Raw genomic sequence first — 27,507 nt, forward strand, 5'->3', positions numbered from 1 at the left:
GACTTTACCTGACATGTCCTGCGCCTCTGCCTAATGGTGTTCTTGCAGAAAAATGCCCAACCTGTCCTGGTGTTAGTTTTAATACCCCCAGGACATTATTTGCAATTTTTATGTTTTAATAATAATTAAACAAAAATAACATTCTAATAAATTCCTATATCCTGTATGACAATTTTCGCCTTTATATTTCACTAAATTCACGCACTGTACTAGAGATGGAAAAACAAGGGAGGCGCAGCATGACGTCAGTGTAGTATTAAGTTGTATGAGGGAACCATTACCGAGCCGGACGCTTCAGTATTGTTTCCACCATTACAACAGTCACTCCGCTCCCCGGATACCGATTCTCATCCGATTGTTTTATTTTATTTGTTTATTTCTCAGATGTTCTTTTAGGTAAGTATAACCTTACCTGTGTATTTTCTTAACCTGGTATATTTAATAGCATCAAAAAGTTTGACTTTGATCACTATCATTTCTTAGAATAAATTTGTTTGTGTATAAAGAATACAACAAAGGAGAAAGAGGGGTTTTTTTGGCTCTATATATTAAAAATGTACACAAATTATATAATACAATTGGTGTATTGAATTATACAATCCTAAATTATACAGATTGTAGGAACCTTTTCCAGCTGTATTACATTTATCCAGTGAGAAGGGGTAGTAATTCTTTAAAATTAAACAGTGGTGTTTATTAGTGCTGATTAGTTCTTACAGTATGTTACTGTTTTTTTTGGTCCGTTAACCCCGACATGTTTCGCACTATCGGGCTTCCTCAGGGGATTGGGAAACCTTGGAAATTATAATAGAACATAGAACATGTACAATAGAACTGTACATGCTACTGTACAGTTATATTACACTGTACAGTTATATTACATGTTTTACAATTTTTTTTTTTTAAACAGATTTTTTTTAAGTTTATTATTATTACATTTATTAACTATTGGACATATTTTGGTGAGGTATGCCTTAGAAATATAGGCCTACAATCTAAAAATAATTAGAGGGGAGTATATATGTATGCTCATATATTCTTTTTTTGACTGCTGTTTGCGTCTTTCCCACCACAGACACAATCAATCAAGTAGATAATACCGATAGAAAAACAGTTAATAAATTGTTTGGGGTAATTTGTGTCTGGCTTTGGCAGGGGGACACAAAGTGCTTCCCTAATCCATTGGCACTGGGAACAGTGCACACATTTGAAGGTACCTGTGGTGTTTAAAGGTTTTTCTTGTGCTGTGGGTTCAGAGAAATGACTTGAAAGTAATTGGTCTCTTAAGGAAAGAGATTTTCTATAAACAATTGAAGGTTTTGTTCCCACAAACTTCTTAATTTGGGGGTCCAATGTGAGAATATTCCAGTGTTTTTCACATAATTGGGGTATCCTACTGTGGTGAATCTTGTGATAATTCTAGTCGTTGTGTTAGATTGGTTACATGTGTTTAGATTCTTGACTAATTAATCTGATCTGAATTGAATTTTCACCCTTTGCAATGCCTGTTTGGGAAGTTTTTTGGGATATTCACGTTCCAAGAGCTTGGAGTGCTTTAGCTTCTTTATAGAAATCTTCATCCGAGGGGCAGTTTCTTCATAGCAGTAAATAGTGCTTCTAATCAAGTGTTGATGAGGGGCACTTGCCACTTCCAGCGGTGCGTTTCCTTAAACGTGTGGTAGATATGGTGTGATCATCTTGTATCGTGTATGTAAAAAAAATGAAAAAGTTTTGTTATAGTATTCCAATGTGAATGTCAGATTGAAGGAATTTTGTTGGTGACCATGGAAGAAGTGTCTCCCTTTCGCTTCAAACTTTATGGTTGAACAAGCTGACCGATCTGGACATAGAGAAAATCTGTTATAAAAGGAGTATTATAAAACCCCACCTTAGGGTTACAATTTAATGATACATCCATATATATATATATATATATATATATATATATATCTGGAATAATACAGCAAAAATCAATAAATACCTTGTGATAATATTCCACTTACTGTGCTTATTGATATTTACTTCTTAGGACATCTGTTTAAACCTTATTATAAATCATGTCAAATCTGTAATGAATTATGATAAATTATCTGGTGTTAGTAACTTGCTTTGAATTCTCTTAGCACTATATATATATAATATATATATAGTATAGGCATACCTACAGTATATTCCTATGTAATCAATGTAAGGATGTCATGTAATATTGGGTTGGTATTAATATGCACTCTGAAAGTGAAACATAGGTGTAACATAGGTTAAACTTCTAAAATATTTATGCTAAACATTCTGAATAAATATTTAAATTTTGTGGGTGTAAACCTACCTCCAATGAGTAGGTGTGCTCCAACTTTTGTTTCACCTATTGGTGAAACCTTTGAATATAAAGAACGTGTTAAAGAAGAGGAGAGGAATTCAAATTTCATGCCAAAACTTTCATGGGATTTTAGTTAATCTACGTTTATTAGACTTTGGTAACTTTGTGATGGTTAGTGCTTATAACATCCGTTTAAGCATAGCGATAAATCATCCAAAATCTGTAATTCATACAGGTAAGGTGTCAGGTATTCATATGTTGTTGTTTTTAATTATCTTAACAATATGTATAATATCCACTAAGGGGAATACCTGCAATATATTCCTATGTGCGGTCATGTATTCTTGCTTTAGTACTGATGTGTGTTAGCCATTCTTTTTTGTAAAAGTAATCTTAATGGCTATGAACCTACTTCATATGAATAGGTTTGCTCCAACTTTTATTAGAAAAATTGTGCATATAGTAAAGTTTCAATTCTAGAAGTGAATATTTGAGATGTATTAGAAACTATATATGGGGGGGAGTATTTAACTCCAACAACCAAATATTTGTAAAGTTTTTAGTCAATCTGTGGAAATTGTAAGATGGGCCAGAGGGCAGCCTTCGGAGCAGGGACTGCTGCCGTACCTAGTCCGCCCTTTAAATGTGTTTACCCCAAAAGGATGCAGGTAGCCCGGCGCATGCGCCGGACCAGAGGAGGTGCTGTGATTCATTGGGCCTGTATTATTGGGCCTGTATTATTAAAGCTTTCCAAGGGTGGAGAGGATACACTTTCACCTGTGAAGCTGGGTGATCCAGCAAACCTGGAAGGTATCTGGTCCAGGATTCAAAATATTTGCTAGCAAATGATTTTAAGAAATCCATTTCAGGTTTGCTGGATCACCCAGCCTCACTGATGAAAGTGTATCTTCTCCAGTCCTGGAGAACTTTCATAAATCAGGCCCATTGATAGAGGGCTCTTCCGCCCATACTTGTCTCCTAGTTGATGTGACGTTAGGTCCAACCCGCCTGCGTTTTTTCATTAAGACGGGAATGTGCTGTGTGTCTGCCTTGCTGGGCGATTCTCTGTATAATTGAATGAGCTATTTTTAGTAAATTGGGCAGTATGGAGCCGTCTTGAGGCACTCCCGTCTCTCGTAAGGCGAGTTCCATAGGAAGATTAATATTGGACATACATGTAAGGGGTCATAAACCATGCATTTAATTGTATAATATAATAACCTTGTTACAACATTGTAAACCTTACTATCTTTACTCATAACATCATAGGCATACCAGTAATTGGTAATTGATTATAAAAATGATTTAAAGCTCAAAGTATCATTCAAACCTGGATGAATATGGGCTTTGAGCATCACAATCCACTTATTTTCTACCTGAAGTAGTTCTTTGTCAAAATCCCCACCTCTGTGTTTTTTTGTAATGTATTCAAGTGCATAAAAATGTATCATGTTTTGGTTAAAATTATTTCAGGTGGCTACATGATATCCTACTGGTGGGATTTAAAATTATAAATTTAGTGGTCTGTGAGGTTCGAAAGGTTGGCGACTGCTGCTTTAGAGACTTAAAAATTTGAGCAGCAGCAGATCCCACAAATCTGATCCGCTGGCGTCTTCCTTCGTCTTTCTCGTCTCCTCGCCTCCTCCGGCCGGCGTCCTCCACATCTGATGAGTCACCGGGAGTTCTCGGTGACGTAGGTGTCTGCGGACGTTGAGTTGGGGGCACGGTAGGAATTTCAGATCTATTTGTATTGCATTTAATACAAAATAACTATAACGAATGCAATACTTTGGATTTATAAGTCTAAAAGCTATACATTGTCTTTTATTTATTTTACAGTATATTATAATAGTATGAGTATAATAATTATTTTTACAAAAAAAAAATTTAAAAAACAATTTATTTTATTTATTATTCTGACATGATTTTGTGTTATAAACTTTATTATACTCATACTATTATATTGTACTGTCAAATAAATTTTCATGAAAAACAATGTACCGCTTTTAGACATATAAATCCGGACAAAAATGAACCGCCCAGATTAATTATCAATTCCTGCAGTGCTGCAAAGTAATTGCGCTAAACTCTTCCTCTCTGCCAATGCGAGTCAGGTGCAGCCCTAATGACAACTGTGTACTCCATGGTAAAGTAGATGTAAATATCATATAAACATTCACATTCTTTCAAAGCACTAATTTGATTTTCAATCTTTTCAAATTTTAATAAAATTATCAGCTGCCATCAAGGCACTTCCTGTTACAAGGTGACAACACATCTCCCTGCATTGTCATTCTTCTGTAACCCAATCTTTGGGATTTTGATGGGGACTACAAGCAGTCATTTCAACTCACAAAACTCGGTCATGGTCAACTGTTGTCACCATTGGGGAGCTGAGGGGTGCATGTAGACAGGAAGTGACTGCAAAGCTGCTGCAGGAGTATCACTGAGATACAAGGTAGGGTGAATACATAGAGTCAGCAATAGCTTCAGCCACAAACTCAATATAAATCTGCACCCCCTCTAACTGTTGTGATTGTCACCGTGGCGTGTTGTGTGGTGTGTGACCAAATACACATTATTGTGTCTTCCTAAGCACCAAGACCTGGCGTTGTCACCTAAAAGAGCCTGGTGACCCTTGCTCTCTATGCTACCATAGGTCACCCCATCATTCAATTGCCGGTCTCAATTTCAAAGTACCTTCACCTACAGGTGAAGTCTTGTTGCTTAGAACTTGGTTATACCCAAACCGCTCCACTTCCCGTGGGAGATCCTGGTCAATCACAGACCAAAACGCAGTTTTCAGATTGGCAGATATGTTGTGTTTGCATCTAGAGTCATGTTTGACACTTCTGGTATAAAGATCCCCTTAGTTGTTGTATTAGACAGGTCCTCAATGCAGAATATTTTGCAATATCGATCATCTTTCATCACCTTCAGCTTTTGGATCAGATTGAGGGTCAAGCGTGAGACTTGTTCTTCCTGCCTGGAGATCTTATTGAGGATTCTCCTCCGAAGATCCTCCAAGCGACCCTCAATGTTGTGGAACAAAACATTGTCCCTTTCCTTCATAGAAGCAGACTTGTTTTACTTTTTGCATATGTCTGTTGCAAACTTTGGACTTTGTTGTCTGTCTCATCATTGGAAACCAACTATTCAAGGCGGTTCCTCAGATCCTGCCTTATCTTCCAGCAGCTTTGCTCAAGGGCATTGTTTCATGTGTTGGGAGCTTGAACAGCTGGTAGCACTGATCTTAACTGTATCTTAAAGACAATGGTATTCCAGGAGCTTCCGTTGCATGGAGCACATTCCCATGGCCTCTTTTCTTTGTCGACTTGCATGGTACTGCTCCATGATGTTACAAAAACAGGTTTGTCAAAATGCTGGGCGATTGGGAAATTGGGTTCTGCACTCTGGGGAAGTGTAAGCCTCAAAACTGTCCCGGATAAGCAGCGATTTTGGACACAATCTTGGCAAACTTATGCCCGCAGATCAGAATGACTGGATCCATGTAGATATTCCAACAAATAAAACATTTCAGCTTTGCCTCCAGATCAGCAGCTGCCATTATGGACAGGCATAGTGAAAGTGAAATAATCAGGAACCATCTGAACCTCAAAATTATCTTGACAAATGCAAAGGTGTGTGCAGATAATGGGAACACTTACCGAAAAAGTTATGTTAAAAGACTGTAGTTTAGTAGAACCCTCAATAAAAACCTGACCCCAGCTTTTCATTTGCCCATATATTCACCCTTCCTGCCTTTGTCCCGAAAAATATAGTTGCCCTATGTTGCAGTGCGGTAGTGCTGGTGGCAGCCAATCTGCATGGGTTGGTCATATCATGTCCAGAGAAAAAAAAAAGAGAGCTGTCCTGATATGTTTTACTTTTCAATTAGAAACATAGCTCCTGCTTTCCTAGGGGCCCTTAGAAAGCCAAGCTCGAGAGTTCAACCGATATCATTTACATTCAGGTCTAACCTATTGGCAAATAAGGGAGATGCTTTACCTGCCAAAGATCTGTAGGAAGCCTACACCAGGCGAAACGTGTCGGGTATAACAAATTAAACTGATGACATACAAGATTTGGATTCTGGGCTTAATGGGCAAATCTTTCCCCTTTTTGTTTTATGGATTAGCTGTGAACTGTCTAGTGCCAATTAGATGACCGGATACCTGCTTACCACGGTGTATTTTGTAAGATACTTATGTTTTTTGATTTGTATTGCATTTTGAGAAATTATCAAGAATTTAATACAACACAGCTTGCCAAAAAAACCCCTCTGCCTACTTTTGTTGTTGATTTAATACTTAATTGTACGGGGTTGGCAAACACTTTAGGGTGATCTATAATCTGATCTACCTACCTACACCACTACTATACCATATAGTCATTATATATTGATTTCTGTTCATCCAGTTCAACCAGACACCTGAAATATTCCTGAAGGATTGTCAGTTGCAACATTAACCAGGCCAGTGTTTTAGCTTACTGCAATACAACTTGGTCAACTCCCCTCTCCTAAATTTTATCTGGACAGAGGAGGAGCAGCAACAATCTGATGAACTGCTCATCTCTCTCTGCTCATTTATTCTATCTAAAAGTTGTGATAAAGATCAGAAGGCATGTAGGGAGAGTGAATCTCCCCAGTGGGGACACAGTAATTAATAATATTGGTGTTGTATTGGTGGTGAAATAATTGCCCCCAGCGCTGCTCCCTGTGATGGTGACAAATACCTCCAGCATTGGTGTCAGTGACTGAAATTTAACCTACCTGCATTGGTATTGGTTAGTGCAATAACAGCCCCCAGCCCTGGCATCAGAAGTGACCACAATAATAATTGCCAATTGAAAAATTGTCAGCAACCCCCCCGTACTGATCCTCATTGAAATTGATATTTAATCCCCCTCCCCCAGTAGCATTTTTTTTTCTTTTAGATCCTGGTTCTGCCAGTCTCCTCTTTGCCCATCTCAGGGGAGTTACATGGATGGAATTTCCATAACTCAATCAACGGAAACCCCCTTAAACTTGTGCAGGAGGAGTTTACTTCCCTGAATGAAAACCAGCTGAATCACTTTGCATTTACACTGTGTTCCTGGTTTAGCAGATGTCAATTTATTTTTACTTTCATTTCCTGATCCTTTTAGCATGGAGGCTGCAGACCTGAGACAGGACCTGAACTGTTCCATCTGCCTGGAGGTGTATAGAGATCCTGTGACTTTGAAATGTGGACATAACTTCTGCTTAGCCTGTATCCGGCCTTTGCTTTGTGAACAATCCGGATTCTACTCCTGTCCAGAATGCAGAAAGAAATTTAAATCAGGACTGGAACCTAATAAAAACATCACCCTCAGTAGAATAGCAGAGAGATTCCATAATGATCATCAGAAGGAGACCACCATCCTCTGTACCTACTGTGACTACCCTGTTTCGGCTGAGAGGTCTTGTCAGCAATGTGAGACCTCCATGTGTGCTGACCACCTGAGGAAACACAACAAGACTGTGGAGCACGTTTTACTTCCACCCACGACTGAGCTTGGGAAAAGAAGGTGCCCTGTCCATGGAAAGGTTATGGAATATTATTGCATGGAGGACTTAGTCTGTGTCTGTTCATCCTGCAGGCTAGATGGTGAACACAGAGAACATCTGGCAGAGTCACTGGAGGAGGCCTCCCAGAAGAAACTGAAGCCCTTGCTTGAAAAGTTGACTTGCAAACAAGAAAAGATTGCAAAGAAAGTCCAAAATCTGCAGGAATGCAGCACAAAAGCTCGAGAAATAGCTGCCAATGTAACACAAAGAGCCACAGACAAGCTTGATAACATCAAGAAGCAGTTGGAAGATCTGGAGAAGATGGTCTTTGGTGAGGTGTCCAGGTGGGAAGTGCAATGTTTCCAGTCTACTTCTGATGTGATCCAACAGTTAACCACAAACAAGAACAAACTGTCCCAGAAGATTTCTCATTTGGAGAGCTTGCGTGACCTGGGTGACCCACTAACTGTCTTACAAGACCAGGAACTAGACAAAGACTTGGGTGATGTTGGGGAGGCTTTGCCCAATGACCCTGAATTTCCAGATCTGCGGAAGGATCTGATCTTAAATGCATTATGCAAATTATCTGACTTGGTATCGATTTCAAAGATGTCGATACAAAAACCTGCAGACGTATTACTGGATGTACACACTGCGGCCAGTAATCTCTGGATATCCGATGACTTAAAAAGTACCTTCAGATCAGAGATGGAACACGGTTACCCAGAAACACCAGAGAGGTTTCAGCAAAGTGGGGTTCTAAGTTGCAGCAGCTTCTCCACCTGGCGCCATTACTGGGAGGTGGACACCAGTCAGTCGGATAGCTGGAGAGTCGGCATGTGTTACCCCAGTGTCAACAGGAAAAACCGTATCAGTATGATTGGACAGGAAGATGACTCCTGGTGCTTGCGAAGGTTCAAGGATAATTATAACTTGATGCATAACTGTAAATATACTGATTTACCTTGCAGGCCCTACAGCCATAAATTCCGTATTTATCTGGATTATGAAGCCGGCCAACTCTCCTTCTATGAAGTTGGAGACTCTATAAGACATTTGCACACCTTTAGGGCAATCTTTACGAAGCCCCTTCATGCTGTGCTTGCTGTCTTTCAAGGGTCCATTACAATTAGTAAATAGAGTTATTGTCCCCTTTATGGCACCCATATCTTGATATCCTGCTGCTCTCCTGGCTACTGTAGGTATTCCATGCAAGTGATGGTCCTTCCTGGTGAATCCTACAGGACCTAAAGGCAGGAAGAACCACTGTGTGCAGTGGGGGAAGCATGTATTCATCCTACTGTGAATGGTTCAATGTTAGCAGAGGCCCGGGAGCAGTTTGAAGATATGGCCCACTGGTAAGTGGAATACAACTAGACTTCTTTCAGAAGTAACCCTATGGTCCCTTTCCTCCTTGGTTCTGTTTTTACGGAAAAAAATGGTAGCTCCCCTGTACATTCCGCAATACCATTCCTTAAGCCTAATCCACCAAGGTGTTCTGTTAAAATAACGGTAAATCTTACAGACCCTCCAGCCATTTCTGGATTACCAGTCTGGCCATCTATCGTTCTATGAGCTGGTAGACCTCATGAGACACTTTCTATGACCACCTCCTCTGAGCCCTTGCATGTTGGGTTTGGTGTATTTCAAGGGTTCATTACAATCAGTTATTGGGTATATTGATTTGGTGGACTGTGGAGTACATTCTGGTATAACAGGTTGGAGTTCTATTAAAGTTGCTGTTGCTTTGTCTTGTTGGAGATTGAGTTCACCATATTTTGGACTAAACGTTTCTGTAAAGATCTGCTGTACTGTAGAGGCCCAGAAGCAATTTTGTGTTCAGCTTTGGAAGGGTAGAAAATACTGTCAGATGATAATTGTTTTAATGTTGGAGTGATTTTCTTCACTTCCTGACACTTAGGGGACAATTAGGGGTAACCTCAGATGGCAATAAAAGCTGATGTTTCTGATCTTCCTACCCTTGAAATTTGTAGTTATGGAGCCATGAGCTTGGTTAACATGGGCCCATCATCATTTGAAGAAAGCCAGCCCTGTAAATGTTGTCCATTCTCTTTCTGGTGGCCCATATCTTAGTAGGTATTTCATACTGTTGAGTATGTAAATTTCTGTTCCCCCTCCATCACATGCAAGCAGTGATTCTTTCTGCTAGGACAGTACAACACTACAAAACATACAAGCTGGTAGGAGGAACCATTGTGTATGGTGGTGGTGAGGGAGCAGCTATTGATCTTATCAAGAAGAGTTAAATACATACGACACTAGCAAGCTGGACTTTTACAAAATTGTTTTTCTATTATAAATGGCCCTGTGAGCACTTTAAATGTTGGAAATTTCTTTATTCCAAGGTCTTTCTACCTGTAGCTTGCCCTTTAATTTCCCCAGTACAGAAGTGGAGAATATTCAGACTTTTCTCCAATCACAATACCATGCATGGAGGCCATTCGACCAATCAAGTGGCAGAAATATTTACATTTGTGGATGGGGCATCTGCATGACATTGAGAAAGTCACTATTTACATACCAGAACTAAAACAAAGCAAAACTGGAAGAACTTAAATAAACATCTAATGGGCTTGATTCACCAATATATGTTGAGATTTAGGTTGTTAGTACCATCCTTGTTGTTTTAGGTTCTTTTGAATTGTGGTACCAATGAAAGAGCAGCTCTTATAATGTTGACGGTTTCTAATTTCTCAAAGTTAAGGGTTTAAAAAATGTCAACATTGGTACTCCGACAGATCTGCTTGTATTTTTTTTCTAAGATTTAGGGGCATTTTTCACATTTGCTCAACAAAGAACTTCCCCAGGTTTGCTGCTCTATAAATCCTAAGGCAAATGGCTGGTAAGTGCACTTTAAAATATGGCACTGTGGACCCCATACTGTGTTTGAATCTGAAGGAATATCGTGACCGCCCCTCATCTCAGGAGTCCAATCTCCAAACATGCTAAGTAGAAAAACAAGTAGAAAACACCAGCAAGGTGGTGACCATAGCATTATGGTGTCCCCAGAACATCATATCCACTTACTTTTTGTTATCTTTGTGGAAAAGATTTGTGTTATTTAGTTCTATCAATGTGATATACTTATATACCCTATAAGTCCTTGTGTAAACCTTATAAAAGCAGTTGTTCTGCCAATAAACACATTAAAAAAAGAAAACTTGTCAGCTCTCCATTTACCTATTAATATGTATTGAAGTGGATAAAAAAAAAAAATCTGATTTTCTTAAAAGTTGTCACCATGTGAACAATCTATTGTAAATCTTCCCCATCATCATGCCCTTCCGTTCTGAAAATACTTTGCTGTCATTAAAGCTTAAGCCAGCTCTATGCCTATCCAATTCTACTTAATACAGGTAGGTGGTTTTGGTCCCCACTGGGTAGATCTCTCCCTTCCTGTTTGGAGATTTCATGCTCCACTCCTGGCAGTGGTAATAGTCCTAGGACAGAACATACCCCTGCTGCTTTATGTAAACTTCCCCCATAGTGATATCACAATGCCAGAACCCGTCCACTCTCCCATTGCAGATCTGGGCCTGCGAAGGGAGAGTGGGTGGGTTACGTCCAGAAACACAACCCGCCCATGGCTGTGGTTTGGTGTGACCCCCCCACGAACGGGGTGTTTTTTTCCGACCCCGCTGGGGGGGGGGGGGGGGGTGCACACCGGCCAGAGCTGTGAACCACCAGAATTTTCTCGTGGTCCATCGCTTGCAACCGCTGTACTAGACGGTTTGTTCACCCCCATACTACCCCGCCAGCAATGTTGCTTCCTGGTGCACAGCAGATGATTTGGCTAAGAAGCCTTAACAATAACGGACATTGTAGTGGTGTGGTTGACCAAGTCTAAATTGAATGGTAGCAGTTGGGAATCATTTTGTGCACAGTTGCAGTGCAGATCCTGGAAGTGACAAGCTGCTTATGGCTATGAGGTTGCTGTTTCTCCTCCGGAGGAAGAATTGCACCTCAACTGCAAAAACAAGGCATGCAAAGGTTGGTCACAAAGCAGCCGTTTGCCATACACACGGGAGCAGCTAACCAGGCAGTTTTCTACCACAAAAGGAGCCTAAAGGAAATGTTTTTTCTATGTATATGACATTTAGTTGCTTTATTAATGCTGTGTTGCATCTCTGATCTCCAGACACTTCCTGTCTAAATGCCCTCCAACAATGGCTGCATGACATTTCTCAGGGCAGGTTTCCTAATGAATACAACAATGGACCGTTTGACTGTTATGCTGAAATGGCAACTTGTAATAGTGTATATATATATATATATATATATATATATATAAAATAATAAAATAAATATATATATATATATCCCCCATAACTTCATATACAGGTGTAACTATTGGTTGACCTTCAATACCAAAGCTTTCTCTTAATCTCTCTTAAAATAAGACTACGATCCCACAGGATTCTAGAATGAATACGTTTATTGTCTTACAAAATTTCTTGTCTAGAAATATGAGATATACATGGAGGTGAGAGGTACGGAGGGGCGATCCAAGGGGGACGGGGTGGGAGATTCTGGCAGCCGTTACGTAATTAAAAAAAAAAAATCATAGTAAATGAACAGACATTTGAATAAGCGCAGAAATAACCTGTATGCACTATGATCCGGTCTCCAGCTCAGGACAAGCAACCAAAAACTCGAGCTAAGTCTGGAACGGTCAAAGCCTTCAATAATAATTAAAATAAAATGCTATTTTCCAGCACAAGAGTTTGGATAATACTGACTTTTGGATTGACATTGTCATAGGTTCACATGATATAATATGCACAATAAAATCGTCACATTACTTCTGTAGGGACAAGCAGATATGTATCTTTAATATTTTCAATTGTCTAAGTGGCTAAGGCACCTTTTGTGGTCACATATGTTTTCCATTTAGGGGGGTCCAAAAAAGTGCTAATCTGGAGTTGGAACTGGGTTTGGATACTGTCAATTGTTGCTGTGGGGAGGTCAAAATCCCAAAGAAAAAAAAAAATACAGTTCTCCCCCGCCACCAATCCCTACTTTAACAAAACAAAAAAAACTTGTCGGATTCACAGTTTAGTTATGGAAATTCTTTGATAAAAAGGATCCACAGAAAGTTCCGTAGTTTATAATGGAATAGGTAAAGGTTATAGGAGCATCTAGAACATGCAAAGGGACGATAATATCCCACGTCCTCCCGGCACCCCTTCCCCCCCGGGACAGAGAACATGTAGTGCTTGTTTTGTAATTTTTTTTTTATCCACGTGATGCTAGAAATGAAAGTCTGTATGAGAACGCAGAGCACAGAACCCATTCTCATGACTTCATGACTGCCTTCTGGATTTGGAGGGGGGAATGGGGAAGAAGATGGCCTTCCATCTCCTTCCTGCAGAAAAGGGCACTTCAGCAGAAGATTGGTTTCGGCAGATTGGGATTTTTAGCAAAGCTGAGTGGCCTGAGAGGGTGTTACAAACTCCCCCCAGACTCTCTGTATGACCTGTAGTGCTGCTCTGAGCAGTTTAGTGTCCCTTCCTGACGGCAGAGGAATTCTGGGAAAGGAAGTCACTCGGCCGGGGAGGAAGCTGATGTCTCGTTGACTTCGTTGGTTTTGCTCTCTGTCTCATCATCTGAGAGGTCGATGGATGTTCCTTCTATCTGCAATGGTCGGCGACCAGAGCGGCTGGAGGATGAAGAGAAGGACATGGGTCCACCCCGCCTGTGAGGGGGAAAAAAAATATATTACAATAAGGTGGGGGATTAAAAAAAAACTTTGAGCCTAGAATGCTGCACATATCAAAAACTGGTCCCTAAGTGGTGGAATGTTCAACAAGATGACCTGGTTCTCCCTTCTTTGTGTGAAGTCAATAGACCAGAGGAACCCATCTGTTGGTGTCTTTTGTTTAGCTGTCTACAATGATCTCTGTATTCCTTTCGGTTTGTCTTTGGCTGGTTATATACAATCTTCTTACCTTAGTCGGTTCTTCAGAGTGGTCACTTCCCTGGTCAAACCCTCATTGGCCTCAGACGCATCATCCAACTCCCGCTGCAGCTTGCGCCTTGATGCGTTTGCCCGGGTGGCTTCTTCTTCAGCTTCCTCCAGCTGCCTCTTTAGTTGTTTCATGCGAGCGTTGGCTTTCTCCATCTACAAAAAGGAAAAGTCAGGGCCCAAATTTTAAGAGGTCACCAGGGGGGCATAAATATTTTGTATGTAATTTAACAAAGTGAATCGTCTGTCCCTGATAGAGTGATATGGGGACAAGGTGCTTTGTGAGAATCAGTTATGGTGCCCGAGTTAAGGAATCAAATATTTATTAACCCAGACGCTTCTCATGAATGTGTTGAAAACTTTCCCTAAATGCAAACAAAATAAAGGTCATGAGTTTAGTGTGACATAACCAGAGCCTAACAATTATATCATAGATGTGCTTGGTAACCTTGTACCCCAGTGTTGTTAGCATCTGCTACCCCTTCCTCGGAAACACTGTCCCTTAATTCAACAAATCCTGTTACATTCCTGGACCAGTACAGCTCCAACTGTACTCCCTCCTTGCTAGCACTGTAGTGCTTATGGACCTGGCCCTGTGGTTCTGTCCCCACCAGCTTTCACTTTTTAGCCATTACAAAACACAAGGCTGTGGGATTTAAGAATAGCAAGGAGGAAAGGAAGGTGGAGACATGCATGCAGGGTAAGTGACAGCTGCCCATGGCCTGAAGTACAGGTAAAGCTGTATTGATCTGGAGATGTAACAAGGATATCTCTAAGCTTTAGTAAGGGCAACTAAATCAGAAGAAGTGGAAGAGTGGTCAGGTAAGAAGGTTATCTGCAGTTCAGTCCTAAATTGAACTTAGCTATTGAGCTATACCTTTATATAGAAGATGTTGTAAGCTATCCAATTGGCATCAGAAACTAGAGCCTGGAAATCTGACCTTTGAAAGGTAAAAGGTAAGTGGGCACAAACTCCACTGTTGGTCCACATGTCAGCCACATCTGCAGCACCGAGCCTGCAGAGACACTAGTCATATGGTTCTGTGGGTCAGATTCATGTGCATATGTTGCTTCAGGTTCCAATCCTTTAGAACCCTATGAAACGCTACAGAGCATGTGTGGTGCTGAAGAATTGCTACCAAAATGTTACAAACAGCAGAGTCCATGAGCACTATTTGCAAGATGAGAGTATCATTATTGCAAGCTTATCTGAAGAGATGGAGGAAAGGGTAAGTGCACTTTCCTTGATCCTTTAATATCCCTTTAAGTACTTCTTACACAGTCTGTCTGAATACAATAACTGTTTCTTTTTGTGACCCAGATTATTATATATATATATATATATATATATATATATATATATATATATATATATATATATATATATATTTAATTTTATTATATTTATTTAATTTTCCTCTGGCTAGCGGTCTTTTACTTATTCCAACAAATAGAAAAAGGATGGAGGAAGGTAGGTTAAGTATTAATAAAATTAGTTAACTATATTTTTACGGCTGCTATTTAGGAATTACTATCTGTGACTTGTGTGAGAATAATAAAGGCTTACAGCAGCCTCTATATCCAGATGGGATATACTCTGCTACATAGAATAGATATAGCAAGAGCAATGGCAAAAGTCTTTTTAAACAGGGAAGTTGTGTGGTTCAATTGAAACCAGAGTCTCTTTCACATTTTCAGTATAGTATTGGTTTATGGGGGGCGACAATCTGGCTGCAATAGGTAACTGCTGGTCCTTTTTTGACCAGATGTGTGGTCTATTATCCGTTTAATGCGCACCTGTTCTTTGTACTGGTCAGCATGTCGGCGCTCATCTTCCACCTGCATAAAGACCTCCTTCAGCTTCTTCTCAGTTCTGCGCACCAATTTATTAGACGCGGCTCTTTCCCTGCAGGAGGAAATAGGGGAATAATGTGTTATTGACTCCCAAAGTACCCGAATGCATTTTTTTATTTTATTCATTTTTTCTACAGCTGATTAACCTACATGGACGAAACCCACTAGCCCAGTACTTTGGGCCCGCAGGGCTCCACTCCTCCCCTTCTGTTCTTACAGATACTCACTTGGCCTCCTGCTCCAGTTGCTCTTCCAGCTGTCCGATCTTTGCTTCCAGGGCAGCAATAGTGGCTTTAAACTTAGATTTGACAGTGCCCTCCAACTCCTGAAGTTTGGCTTTCAGCTCCTTGTTTTGGCGCTCAAGTTGCTGTCGTGCGTTTTCACTCTTCTGGGCTGAACTGCGTTCTCCAGCAAGCTCAGCATTCAGAGTATCCACCTGGGTAGCAAATCAAAGTAAATAGCATCAGGATATTTCAAATCTACTGTAATGTTATGTTCTGGTATATAATGCAAGATAGGAAGCAGCACAAATCAGGCTAGAAGTAGCTGTTATCAGGGTCCTGTATATAGTTTGGGGAGATGTTCTTTTACCTGTAGAGTGGTTTTGCGGAATCGATCATTGAGAAGTTCCATGTTGCTCTGCTCCTCTTCTAACTCCTCCTCCAAATGAGAGATCCTTGCTTCCAAACGTCTCTTCTCATCCAGGAGGGCTGACCTGTCACAAATATGGAAAATTAGTCCTGCATTTTGGACAAAGAAGAGACCCACCAATGAGCACCTCACTGGGGAATATTTCTAGCAAGTAACAAATAGAAAAGACCAGTTCTGGGACGTCTTTTATCACACAAGACAAAAAAGGTTCTCCTCCATTTAGCTGGGCATACCACCCGGCACTTTTCAGTAACCACCCAGCTGTTTTTGGTCACAATACAGTGGCTGCCACTCGTCCAGCAAAAACAAAAATTGTGGGGAGAGTACTGTTCAAGGGCACTCCCACCATGACCCATGATTTCCTTTGCAGCAGAGGTTGTAGGTACTTCTCCTACGGTTGGGACTCCAAAAGGACACTAACACTTTAGCTTTACCATTCAGGACAAAATTGTAGTTTCTTAACAAGGACATAGTAATTTTCCCCCAAATCTCCTGCTTCTCCCCCACAAGTGGAGTAGGCTGATATAAGAGACTAGAGGGAATGGTTGAAGCTATATCGTCCTCCAAAAAGTGACATGGCTGGAATATACTGACTTGCCCCTAAGGTCTAAAGCACTGTCACATTAGGAGATCAAAAAGATCCACAATACTCAGAATCACCAGTTTCTCCTAGGAGATAGAGGTAATAGCAGAGAGCAAAGTGACAGTGTCCATTAGTAACTGCATTATATGAATATTTAAACAGCATATTTAATCATTAAATGTCACTCACTTTCCTGAGGTGCTGTTTGAGATCTCATCAGCGAGTTCATCTCTCTCCTGCTCAGCATGGCGGCGAGCACGCTCAGAAGCTGCAAGGTCCTAGGGTAAACATATTGTTAAGAATAAAAAAGTGAGTCACTAAAGACCAATAAACAATTAACAAGTTACCTTGCAGATCAATGACCATTACCAGTCTCACACACAAAACAAGTAATCTAAGCCATGACTACTCTAGGTGTTTTACATTCAGCTCTATTGCAATGGTTTTAAAAGGATTATATGTGCAAATTTAAATGTGTTAGCAAGATGTACTGTATGTTTGTTTTTTCTTTATACACTTTAAAAACTTATAGTAAGACCTTGGTGAAAATGTCTTCTTGTGTATTAATATACTGAGTTGTCTCCATCCAAGTTGTGAAAACAGAGGGATATCTTGAAAGTATTGCTCTATATCACTGCATCCTGTTAACACATACCTCTTGAAGCTGAAGAATTTCAGCTTCCAAGTTTTTCAGCTTCTTCTCATTCTCTTTAGACTGAGCAAAGATATCATCTCGAGATGCCCTAGCATCTTCAAGCTCCCGCTGGTAGTCCTTCATTTGAGCCTGCCGAGAAAAAGTGTGTAAATAATTAAAAATATATAATGTGTAAGAGGTGAATCCTATTACTTCACATTTGTTCTGCTGGATATCATCCACATTGATTTAAGTTACCTGAAGCTTGCGCAGCTGTTTGATGGCGTCTTCGCGGCCCTTATTGGCTGCCTCGATTTGAGACTCTAAATCCTTCAAATCCATTTCCAGTTTCTTCTTGGCAGCTACTGCCAGAGCTCGCTGTTTACGTTCATCTTCCAGTTCTGCCTCAAGCTCTCGAACCTTGGAAAAGTGAAAATATAAACTTGGTATTCTAAACAAGAATTCAATATCAACCGCAATTAAAGTAATACCCAGCAGGATAGGTTTCCTACCTGCTTGACCAACATGCGTTTCTTCTCTTCATTCTGCTCATCGCGGGTCTGTAGGTCTCGCTCAAACTGCGCCTTCATGGCTTGCATGTTAACTTCCAAGCGCAGCTTGGCATCTTCTGTGCCTTGCAGTTCATCCTCCAGTTCTTCCAGCTGAGTTCTCATTTCTTCCACCTGCTGCTCAAGGGCCCGCTTTGATTTTTCCAACTCGTGAACCTGGTAAGATATGACAAAATGCAGGTCTGAAGCATTTATTTTCCATCGCACAGAAAGGTCTGCAATACTCAGAGGACAAAGGCTAATAACCTATAACCAAAATATTACACCAAGTCTAATGTTTCATACACACAAATATCCTGATATCCTCTGCCAAAACTGAAGACCCAACTCAGATCTTCCTACTTCTTGACATAACTGCAATCCCTTAAGAAAGTGTGTTTGCTTTTCAGTGGACAAGTATGTGAGCCAAGACTGTATGAGAGGACCCAAAAGGGTGTCTGTAATAGTCAGGGATTACAGAAAATGGTGGATTTGCCTATTATTCAACCCAAAAGTTAAGCCAAAAGCAGCAAGTCTGTAGGTAAAGCAATGGAGGGGTACTAATGTGTGCAACAAATAACCACAATGCCCTCTACTAAACTTTTGATCCATTTGGCTGAACATATTTTCATTTTGATAACTTACATTCTTCCCCACATCATCTTTGGAGCTCATCAGATCTTCCATCTCAGCTCTCAGCTGCTTGTTCAGCCTCTCAAACTCATCCCGAGACTCCAGAGCCTCTTCCAGGGCCCTGGCTAGAGACAAAGCTTTGGTCTCCTTCTCCCGTGCATCTGCCTCAGCCCGATCACGTTCCTCAGCGCATCGGGCAGAGATGGTCTTCTCTTCAGCAAGAAGCTGGTGGGAGAAACAGATCGAACTCAGGTTTTTAAAAAAAAAAAAAAAAAAAAAAAAACAAAGAAAATTTTTTTCTCTCCTGAAGTACCAGACATAAGTTCATCAACTAACCTGGTCAAACTTCTTCTGTTTCTTCTCCAGGTTGGACACAATCTGCCGCTGGTGATCCAAGTCAACCATCAAGTCATCCAGCTCCTGCTGAAGTCTATTTTTGGTCTTCTCCAGCTTCTCATAAGCCAGGCCCTTTTCCTCCAAGCGCTGTCCCATAAGCTCCATGTCTTTCAAAAGTTTCTTTTTCACCTCCTCTAACCCTTCAATGGTGCCCACATCATCTTCCACCCTTTTCTTAGAATCTGCAAGCTGGTTTGAAATACAGAACAGTAGTCAGCTGATGTTATTTAAAAAAAAGACTGCAAATGGCTTCTGATTGGTGAAGACTAGTTACAGGCAGGATATGTTCTTCATAATGCAGGACTAAAAACACAATGCTTTGGGGGGGGAAAGGTACCTGAGCCTGGAGGCTGACTATCTGTTTCTCCAGGGCTTTGCGTGCCTCCTCTTCTTCCTCCTGCTGCTCCAGAAGATTGCCTTTCTCCTCTTCTAGCTGTCGGATACGGCTGCTAAGGTTCAGCTTTTGCCGAGTCTCTTCCTGCAGCAACTCCTGTAAAAAGTGACAACATAGACATTAAGAGGTGTATATACTTGTAAAGGAAGCCTTTAAGGGTATCAGTGCTCAGTAGGAATTACTAAACTATTGTTCTACTCATCCATGTCTTTGTCTGTTTCAAATGTTTACTGACCGAATATGGCTAAACTGCTGCATAACTTCTGTAGCTTAGTTTGCATTGTATAGAATTTTTTTTTCATCTTAACATCTATTAAGACTCTGTTTTATAATCTTCACTGGAGAAACACTCTAGCCAACTGTTAACAATGCTGAACAGACCTGTGTGTCCTGCAGCTGGGATTCCAGACCAGCAACGTCCTTGACCAGTTTAATCCCTTTTTTCTCAGCTTCTTCCAACAAGGTTGATACATTCTCCAGTTCATTCTGTAAAATGTTAATATTAAAAAAATATTCATAAAGATTACATCTTAACCTACAGGCAAGCAAATGCAAATTTAAAAAATGCAAACAACAACAAAAGCAATGCAAATTTAAACAATATAAAACAAGATTTATACACGAGAAAAGTGTAGTTTGGGAGTTTAAGTGGATAGGCCGACATGTAGCTAAATAGCCTTTCAGTTATGTTTTATGCCAACAATTTTTAAATCCAAATAAAGTATATGAGTAAAATTCACAATTAGCATCAAACATGAAAGATTTGGATTCAATTCTAAATTCATGATTTTACCATCTCTGGCTTTGTAGGTAGGATAATGTACCTGAAGTTTGTTGGTCTTCTCTGCCAGCTCAGCACGCAATCTGTCCCCTTCAGACACCTTGGCGTGCAGCTCCTGAACCTGACCCTCCAGCTTCTTTCTCTTGTACTCCGACTCAGCTTTTTGTTGCTGAAGAACCTTCACCTCACCGACCAGCTCCTTGTTCTCAGACTCCAGAGTCTGCTTGTTCTTCTCCAGGTTCCCTTTGAACTGTGCAGGACAAAAGGATAATAAAATGATGAAACTACTTAATGTTTATGTAATACCATGACACCCAAATAGGATCCAAGAGTAACTCAGACTCATGACTGGATCTGTAAAATCCTAAGACTATCCCTTACTGATCTCATAGAACTCTTTAATAGGTCTTCCAGCTCAAGGCCTCTCATCTTAAACCTTACCCTCTTGGCCTGCTCAAGCTGTTCTGACAGCTCCTCCAGGGCCGTGGCTTGACGTTGCCTCATTTCCTGGATTTGAGCCTCATGGTTTTTGGTTTCTTCCTCAATGTTCTTCTTCAGCTCAGCCACTTCCTGCTCACGTTTGGTCCTTGAAAAAGAATAAACAAAATCATTGCACTTAACAAAGCCACATCTCACAAAATTGGGGCTAGCCCAAAGGTCAGAAAAGACAACTAAAAGATAGAGATTGCTTTATTTCTATACCTTAGTTCCTGCTGGGCAGCAGTGGTGTCCAGAGTGTCCTCTAGCTCTGTCTTTAGTGCTTCAAGCTCCTCGCTCAGGTCCCTTTTTTGTTTCTCCGCTTTGTTACGGGAAGCCTTCTCAGATTCCAGGTCTTCTTGTAGTTCAGCAATCTGGGCTTGTAACTCCCGCACCAGCTTCAGAGCATTGTTCTTCTGTACCACCTCCTCATCTCCCCTATCACGGGATAAATGAAGACAATCAGTTAATGAGGTTAAAACAGAGGGTTTTATGTAAATCACTAAATATTATGTCAAAGTTCTTTTTATTATTAACGAAGTTCCTTACACACATCTACAGATACTCCATTGCATTCCTATATTATTCCATTGTTCCGGCAGAACTTCTAGTAATACCCCATCCATATAGGTATGGAGGAGCATGTCACCATCTCTTAGAATTCAGTGGGACTGGCTGCTTTTCTACACATATAGATGTGACATGTATGTGGTCCAATACTAGAACTCATTGTGGACTAGAATTTATTGTGGAGCTTCTTTAATCACCTGGCTAGAGCAGCTTGTAGTTCCTCTTCTTTTTTAGCCAACTGTAACTTCAGTTCTTCGATCTGAGCTTGCAATTCAGCAATTTGGTCCGCAAGGTCAGAGGTCTCCCCATCAAGCTTCCTCTTGGCCTTCTCTAACTCCTGTCGTGTCTTCTCCTCCTTCTTTAACCTCTCTACAGGTCAGCAAAAAAATGATGAGAAACCACACAAAAATGTAATCCTGACAAAGCACGGTTGACTAGAAAATAAAGAATAAAATAGACCACAATATACCTTCTAGGTCAGTGATCATCATCTCCTGCTTGTTTTTCAGCTTGGCCAAGTTTTTGGCTTTCTCTTCTTCCTCCGCTAGCTGTGCAGTGCATTCTGCTATCCTCTCCTCTGTTAGTTTTTTTTCCTATGGAGTAAAATTTGGGAAATCAGAAAGGTGCAATGCATACAGAGGAGGGGGAATGTTCCCTATTTACCCCGGCGGCAGTAGTGTTAATGTCGGTCACGGTAAATAGGGAAGGGAGCCACAACACGGAGGCTGAAGAGCCACAGGTGGCTATAGCTCCAGTAGTTTGTTCTGGCTCCGCCACGGGTTGCCGTCTGGGATTAGGCCTGATCAGCCAGGGGGCGTTAGGCCGGCAAAAAACTACCGGCTAGGCCGTATCTGGCCTAAAGCCTGGAAGTTTGCCTACCTCTGTGTTAATAGGAGGTGGGAGTTATCTTCTTTTCCTAATGTAACTTCTCATGGCAGGAAGCCATTTTCCTGTAACCTCAACAATTGTATTTTCTGACCAGGGATATTGGTATCTGTTCAAGGTCCATATATGAAATATAGGAAGGAGTATTCTATGTGCAATAAAATGTAATTTGCTATTTTTCTCCTATGTAGCCTTTAAAAACACGAATGATAACCCTGGTAGTTATTGCCAGGGTTACCTAATGTTAAAAAGGTTGAGAAACACTGATCTAGACCTACAACTTAGCTACTTATTTTTACCAAGATGTATCTTGTGATTGAAGAATTCTGTCATGCTTCTTTTCTAAATGAAGAAATTCCAAGAGCCAGACCTAATCTTAAGCCAAAGTTGACTATATTTGGGTAAACATTGGTAGGAGTTTGAACATACTGTAATGGGACATGCTATGACCTGGAGACCATGCACGTTTCTCGAACTTAGTCAGAGCAAAGAGCCCATAGATAAGCCATCCTCAGTTGGAGGTGAATATGTATGTAAAAAAAAACATATATATGTAAGTATGGAATGTACCTCACATCATCACCACCCGTAGTAGTAGGCAAGCCTAAAACACAGCTATGTGGAATTCCATTGTCATATTAAGTTAACACTATAGGCAAAGTGCTTTGGGACACAAAGAAACTTTTGATGTCTCTAATCCTTAGGTCCTAAGGATGAGTATTAACTATACATGATGTGCTGTTCACTTGCTGCTTCTGTGCAATGTTTATTAGCTACATTTTAGCTTGCCAAAGGTCAAGCCAGCCTGCGCATTATTACAAACAAGCCAATAAGTTATTTAGGTTTGCATGGTAATATTATCAGTTCCTTCTGATCATTGTACCAGGACTCATTTTGTATAGCCATTTTTGCTGCATAATGTGTCCCACCTTCAAAAACTTGGAGTTCTGGTCCTCTAGTAGAAGTATGTCCTCTTCCATCTTCTTTATCTTTGCTTCTGCTGTTACTTTCTCCAGCTGTAATTTTTGTCGAGCTGCCTCTTCCTCGTCTAGCTGTTCCTCCAGATCCTTTGTTGGACCATACAAAAGAGTATAGTATTATACAGAGTCAAATAATGATATATGAAATGTGATCAAACTAAACAATGCATGTTCAGCTAAATATTTGGGTAGGTAATGGAAAGTTAAGCAGCCACACAAGACCGATGGTTCAGGACAGCATTTAATCTATGTTCTTAATATGTTCTTTCTGAATGATGGACAGAGATGATGAAGAGGATCCATACCTGGATATGGGACTGCATCTTCTTTTTCTCATTCTGCAGAACCTGATTTCTTTCCTCCTCCTCCTCCATTCGGATCTCCATGTCTCTTAGAATCTCCTCCAGCTCCTGTTTCTTGACCGCTAGACGGGCCCTCATCTCCTCAGCCTCTGCAAACAGTTCCGTCTCTGCCTGGAGTTGCTCGGCCAGAATGTTCTTCTCCTCTACCAGCTGAGTTAAAAAAATACAAAATGTCAGACCTAGGGACATTCTATAAACCGTTCCTCCAAAAAAAAAAAAAATACCTTTAGTGTTTCCAAAAGTCTGTCTTTTAAAATAAATTTACTGTAGGACTACCAACAAAAAACAAATTAAAAAGATTTAACTAATGTTATAAATTTTGTATCTACTACTCACCTGTTGGTGCTTCCTCTCCATCTCCACCAGCTCTCCCTCCGCCTTTGACTGCTTCTCCTTCACCTTCAGCAGCTCCTCATCTTTGGCCAACAGCTCTTCCTCCTGGCGAGTTACCTGTAACAGGGGCTTCACCTGCAATAAAAGAAGGTTTGGCTCTTATATGCCTGATAATCCATACAAATACTGAGCAAACTCAGATCCTCAACATTAAAATATTAAGCTTTAAACTATAGGACATTGTAAAATAAATGCAAACAAAACAACTATAGACAGGTCACCAATTTTTTCTTTGTTTTTGCTCAGCATCAGTCCGCTTTTGGCCATTTTGGCGAGGACTTCTACAAAATGGGCTTTTCTGTATCCCCTAATCAATGTGCGGAGCACTACAATTCCTAAGGTTAGATGGACTAATATTTGTTTAAATAGGATGTGGGAACCTACCAAAAGTAGACAAAGTAATTATGTGCCATCGTAGCTGTAACCAGCTGTTACAGGGCAGACAACTGGGGTGGTGATTTGCAGGACTTGATCACAAGACGCTATTAGGTTCAGTGAGGGTCTTTACCTTACATCACTCTACCCATACAGAAGTTATAAGTGTTGGTGGGGGCAACAAATCATTGCATTTATGTGTTAGTGCTTTCTTAGATTAGCTGGCTTGCAAATGTTATGCAAAGAATAAAGGTTCTACTCATCCTTGAAGGTCCCTAAATGCCTGCCTTCTGGAAGTGGCGCTTGTTCCAGGGCAGTGCTCACCTTTGGAGCAACACACAGTGATTAAGCTGCCTCATGACTAGCTTGGTCTGCAGAAGTCTGCCTATGATAGCCTTTAGCTATGGCTTTGGACACAGCTGCGGCCTTCTTATAACACCGACGAGGACTAGGAAAGCTTTAATTGGCTCCACTTCTTATTAGTTAATGGACACATTTAACAATTGAACAATCATTTTATTAAAGAAGCTTAGCAAAATGCTCTAAGAAAAAATTAGAAGCTCATGTAATTCAAACCTATAGGAAGGTTATAACTTCCACAGACATCCACAAGACAGACAACTCTAACATGCACATGGGTGTAACAACACATCAGATTTACCTTAGTGAACAATCGCCACCATTGCCAATGGCGCAGTTTCAGGTAGGCCGCGCAGTTTCGCTGTAACACCTTTAGGGCGCTGAGCTGTTGCTGCTTCTTGGCAAAGGCCCTGATCAGGGGACAAGAAACAAAGCCTTTATATGAGTGAACAGGTCTGTGCTTTCAGCAAAAACAATATCCCATTTATATTACAGCACCCTGTGAAGTGAAGGTACTTTCAGAGATTCAACGTTAGTGTTTTCTTTGTTATCTGGCATAGAATGCGACTGCTGTAGACAAGTTTATGTTGTCATACTTTAGATGTGGATTACAGAATACCAGTAGACACTTAACTCAAGTATCAACCTTTAAAACCGCCAGGACCCCTACAAGGTACATGTGCTGAGAAACACAGTGGCTGACCATCTCCTGCAAATGCATTGCAATTAACAATCAGGCAACTTGCTGATTTAGCCATTGGCCCAGAATGACTTAATGAGTGAGTGACCCAATTAACCCAACGCCAATGTATCAGTATGACAGCCAAACAACCATTTTCAGTTTACTAACAAGTGTACCAATACTCACTTCCTGGCCAGATAGCCTCTGCAAACTGCTTGGAAGTAAATGATAATATCAGTTATCTTGAGGTCCCTTTCCTCTTCCAGGTGCGCCAGCACACCTGCACGGAAGAAGATCTTACTCTGCCCAATACGGAAAAGGTTTGGATCAAGCTCGAGTGCCCGGATCTGCAGAGAGAACCCACCCGTCAGTTGGGAGGTGATAACAGTTGGGAGTAATCGCATAATCGTCACAAGACCAAAGTTGGTCTCTTACCATCCTCTCGCAAGCCTGCTTCCCATCCATGAATCCTTTAGGGATGGCATTGGGGGTGAGGATTTCATACCTGGAGAAGAGAACACAATTTTCATTTCCGTTCAATTTTCCAATGTAAGACATAAAATACTAATTTATCAACCTGCAAAGCCCAGCAACCTGGGAATTTTTGCATGACCAAGCTGGAAGCCAAAGCCAGGTTCTGCTCAATTGTCATGCAGCCTTTAATTATTGACAGTAAATGTTATTAATGTCCCACAATGCAATGGTTCTGCTCCGGGTCAAGCATGCATGTACTTTTTAACAATTAGCAGTTACCAGTTAACCCATGCTAAATTACCAAGTGGAACATTAGCATGGGGTATGTAATTCTGAGGCCTTCAAAATATGGTTGCAGCTGTAAGGCATTTTTAATAAAGGCAAAAGTAGCTAGACAATGACAAAAAGTTAGAAAATACAAAATATTAGGACAGAAAAATCCTTGCTTTACATGCATGCATTTACAGTACCTTTGCCGGAACTCCTGAAAGACAATGCGGTTGGGAAATCCCTGCCGACAAATTCGGATCCCTTCTAAAACTCCATTACATCTCAGCTGATCCAGCACCAAATGAGGGTCCAATTTACCAGCCTGTGGAGGATAAAAAAAAAAAAACATGAATAAGGTTTTTTGAGGAAGTCAACATCAAGTCACATCAAATATCTCATGGGAAACATTATAAAACCCTGCCTGAAAAAATTCTGACCACTGGAGGGCACTGATTCAACACATTATACACATATCGGCCATGTTCAGACACCTTTCTTTATGGCCAGTATTAACATTTTCAGGAATTTGTGCTACAGTAGTTGGTCTATGGGATCACGCCAGATGGGCTAGCCTTATTCCCCCTCCCACCCACGTTTTCCTCTCCTTCTGTGTTTCACTTACGCGTTTCTCATGGTTGGGGATGATGCAGCGAACAAAGTTAGGGTTGGTGTTACGCAGGGTCGCCATCAACTTAGTTAGGGACTCCTTGTACAGCTGCCCCACTGTCCGGAACATACCCTTCTTCGTTTTATAGGCGGAGCCGAATGCCGTTTCCGTCATTCCGGCCACTTGATCCAGGCCCACGATACGGTCCACTATGGAGAAGAAGGTGAAGTTTCATAAATGTGATAAAAATCTGGAGTTTCCAAAAAGATTAAAGGGCTGGTACACCTTTTAGAAACCAGACGTGTTCCCCATTTCCAGCCTATATTCATAATAAAAAAATTTGTGTTTACTGCATCCTGTGGCCACCATCTACTTGGTAATATATGACTGCTGCTGGTGACAACAGAGAAAACATCTGCCAGAATGATCCTATCCTGATTTTACCTGGCTATAATGTCAACTGCCAGTCACAGATAAATGCAAAGAGCAGATTTCTAAAACCTCAAGAGAGAAAAGTGCTGCAGAAATAGACATGCAGTGATGTCTCATTTAGAAAATTACCTCGACTTCCTGTGCTGTACACAATTGGAAGTAAGAAGATAATTGCCCAAGGGGGATATCACCATTAACAGTGTCCCTAACGGGGAATTGCAACTCAGATTTTAGTTACCCCATATTCAGCTGGTCACAAGGACACAGATGGGATCTTCCCACAATCTTGTTCACAATTTAAAGCCAAGTCATAGAGAGGGGAAAGGAGCAGAT

At 40.8% G+C, this 27,507-nt stretch overlaps 2 protein-coding genes across 4 annotated transcripts in view; one reads left to right on the forward strand and one right to left on the reverse strand.

Moving 5' to 3' along the window:
• The first annotated feature begins 7,245 nt into the window (after nt 1-7,245).
• LOC140325612 (E3 ubiquitin-protein ligase TRIM11-like) lies at nt 7,246-11,226 on the forward strand. Its single transcript, XM_072403542.1, has one exon. The coding sequence runs from the start codon at nt 7,467-7,469 to the stop codon at nt 8,985-8,987; it is 1,521 nt and encodes a 506-aa protein (XP_072259643.1). The 5' UTR covers nt 7,246-7,466; the 3' UTR covers nt 8,988-11,226.
• A 1,059-nt stretch (nt 11,227-12,285) lies between these two features.
• Nucleotides 12,286-27,507, reverse strand: part of MYH10 (myosin heavy chain 10) — an 82,528-nt gene continuing 67,306 nt past the window's right edge. For all 3 annotated transcript variants that reach the window (XM_072403545.1, XM_072403544.1, XM_072403543.1), the window contains 26 exons: nt 26,758-26,951; nt 26,336-26,457; nt 25,827-25,896; nt 25,578-25,738; nt 25,011-25,119; nt 23,918-24,049; nt 23,525-23,731; nt 23,169-23,306; nt 21,824-21,947; nt 21,552-21,723; nt 21,010-21,222; nt 20,749-20,893; nt 20,351-20,557; nt 19,908-20,012; nt 19,470-19,622; nt 19,073-19,321; nt 18,749-18,961; nt 18,068-18,280; nt 17,814-17,975; nt 17,577-17,705; nt 17,111-17,199; nt 16,279-16,402; nt 15,915-16,123; nt 15,631-15,739; nt 13,817-13,989; nt 12,286-13,563 (listed from right to left, as the gene is read on the reverse strand). In XM_072403545.1, the coding sequence (XP_072259646.1) occupies nt 13,410-13,563; nt 13,817-13,989; nt 15,631-15,739; nt 15,915-16,123; nt 16,279-16,402; nt 17,111-17,199; nt 17,577-17,705; nt 17,814-17,975; nt 18,068-18,280; nt 18,749-18,961; nt 19,073-19,321; nt 19,470-19,622; nt 19,908-20,012; nt 20,351-20,557; nt 20,749-20,893; nt 21,010-21,222; nt 21,552-21,723; nt 21,824-21,947; nt 23,169-23,306; nt 23,525-23,731; nt 23,918-24,049; nt 25,011-25,119; nt 25,578-25,738; nt 25,827-25,896; nt 26,336-26,457; nt 26,758-26,951 (4,076 nt within the window). In that variant the 3' untranslated portion in view covers nt 12,286-13,409. The remainder of the gene's footprint in view (nt 13,564-13,816; nt 13,990-15,630; nt 15,740-15,914; nt 16,124-16,278; nt 16,403-17,110; nt 17,200-17,576; nt 17,706-17,813; nt 17,976-18,067; nt 18,281-18,748; nt 18,962-19,072; nt 19,322-19,469; nt 19,623-19,907; nt 20,013-20,350; nt 20,558-20,748; nt 20,894-21,009; nt 21,223-21,551; nt 21,724-21,823; nt 21,948-23,168; nt 23,307-23,524; nt 23,732-23,917; nt 24,050-25,010; nt 25,120-25,577; nt 25,739-25,826; nt 25,897-26,335; nt 26,458-26,757; nt 26,952-27,507) is intronic.

This window comes from Pyxicephalus adspersus, chromosome 3, assembly GCF_032062135.1.
Source record: "Pyxicephalus adspersus chromosome 3, UCB_Pads_2.0, whole genome shotgun sequence".
Classification (NCBI taxonomy): Eukaryota; Metazoa; Chordata; class Amphibia; order Anura; family Pyxicephalidae; genus Pyxicephalus; species Pyxicephalus adspersus.

Excerpts from the sequence above, each read along its gene's own strand:
- LOC140325612 (XM_072403542.1), top strand. The coding sequence starts at position 7,467 with ATGGAGGCTGCAGACCTGAGACAGGACCTGAACTGTTCCATCTGCCTG.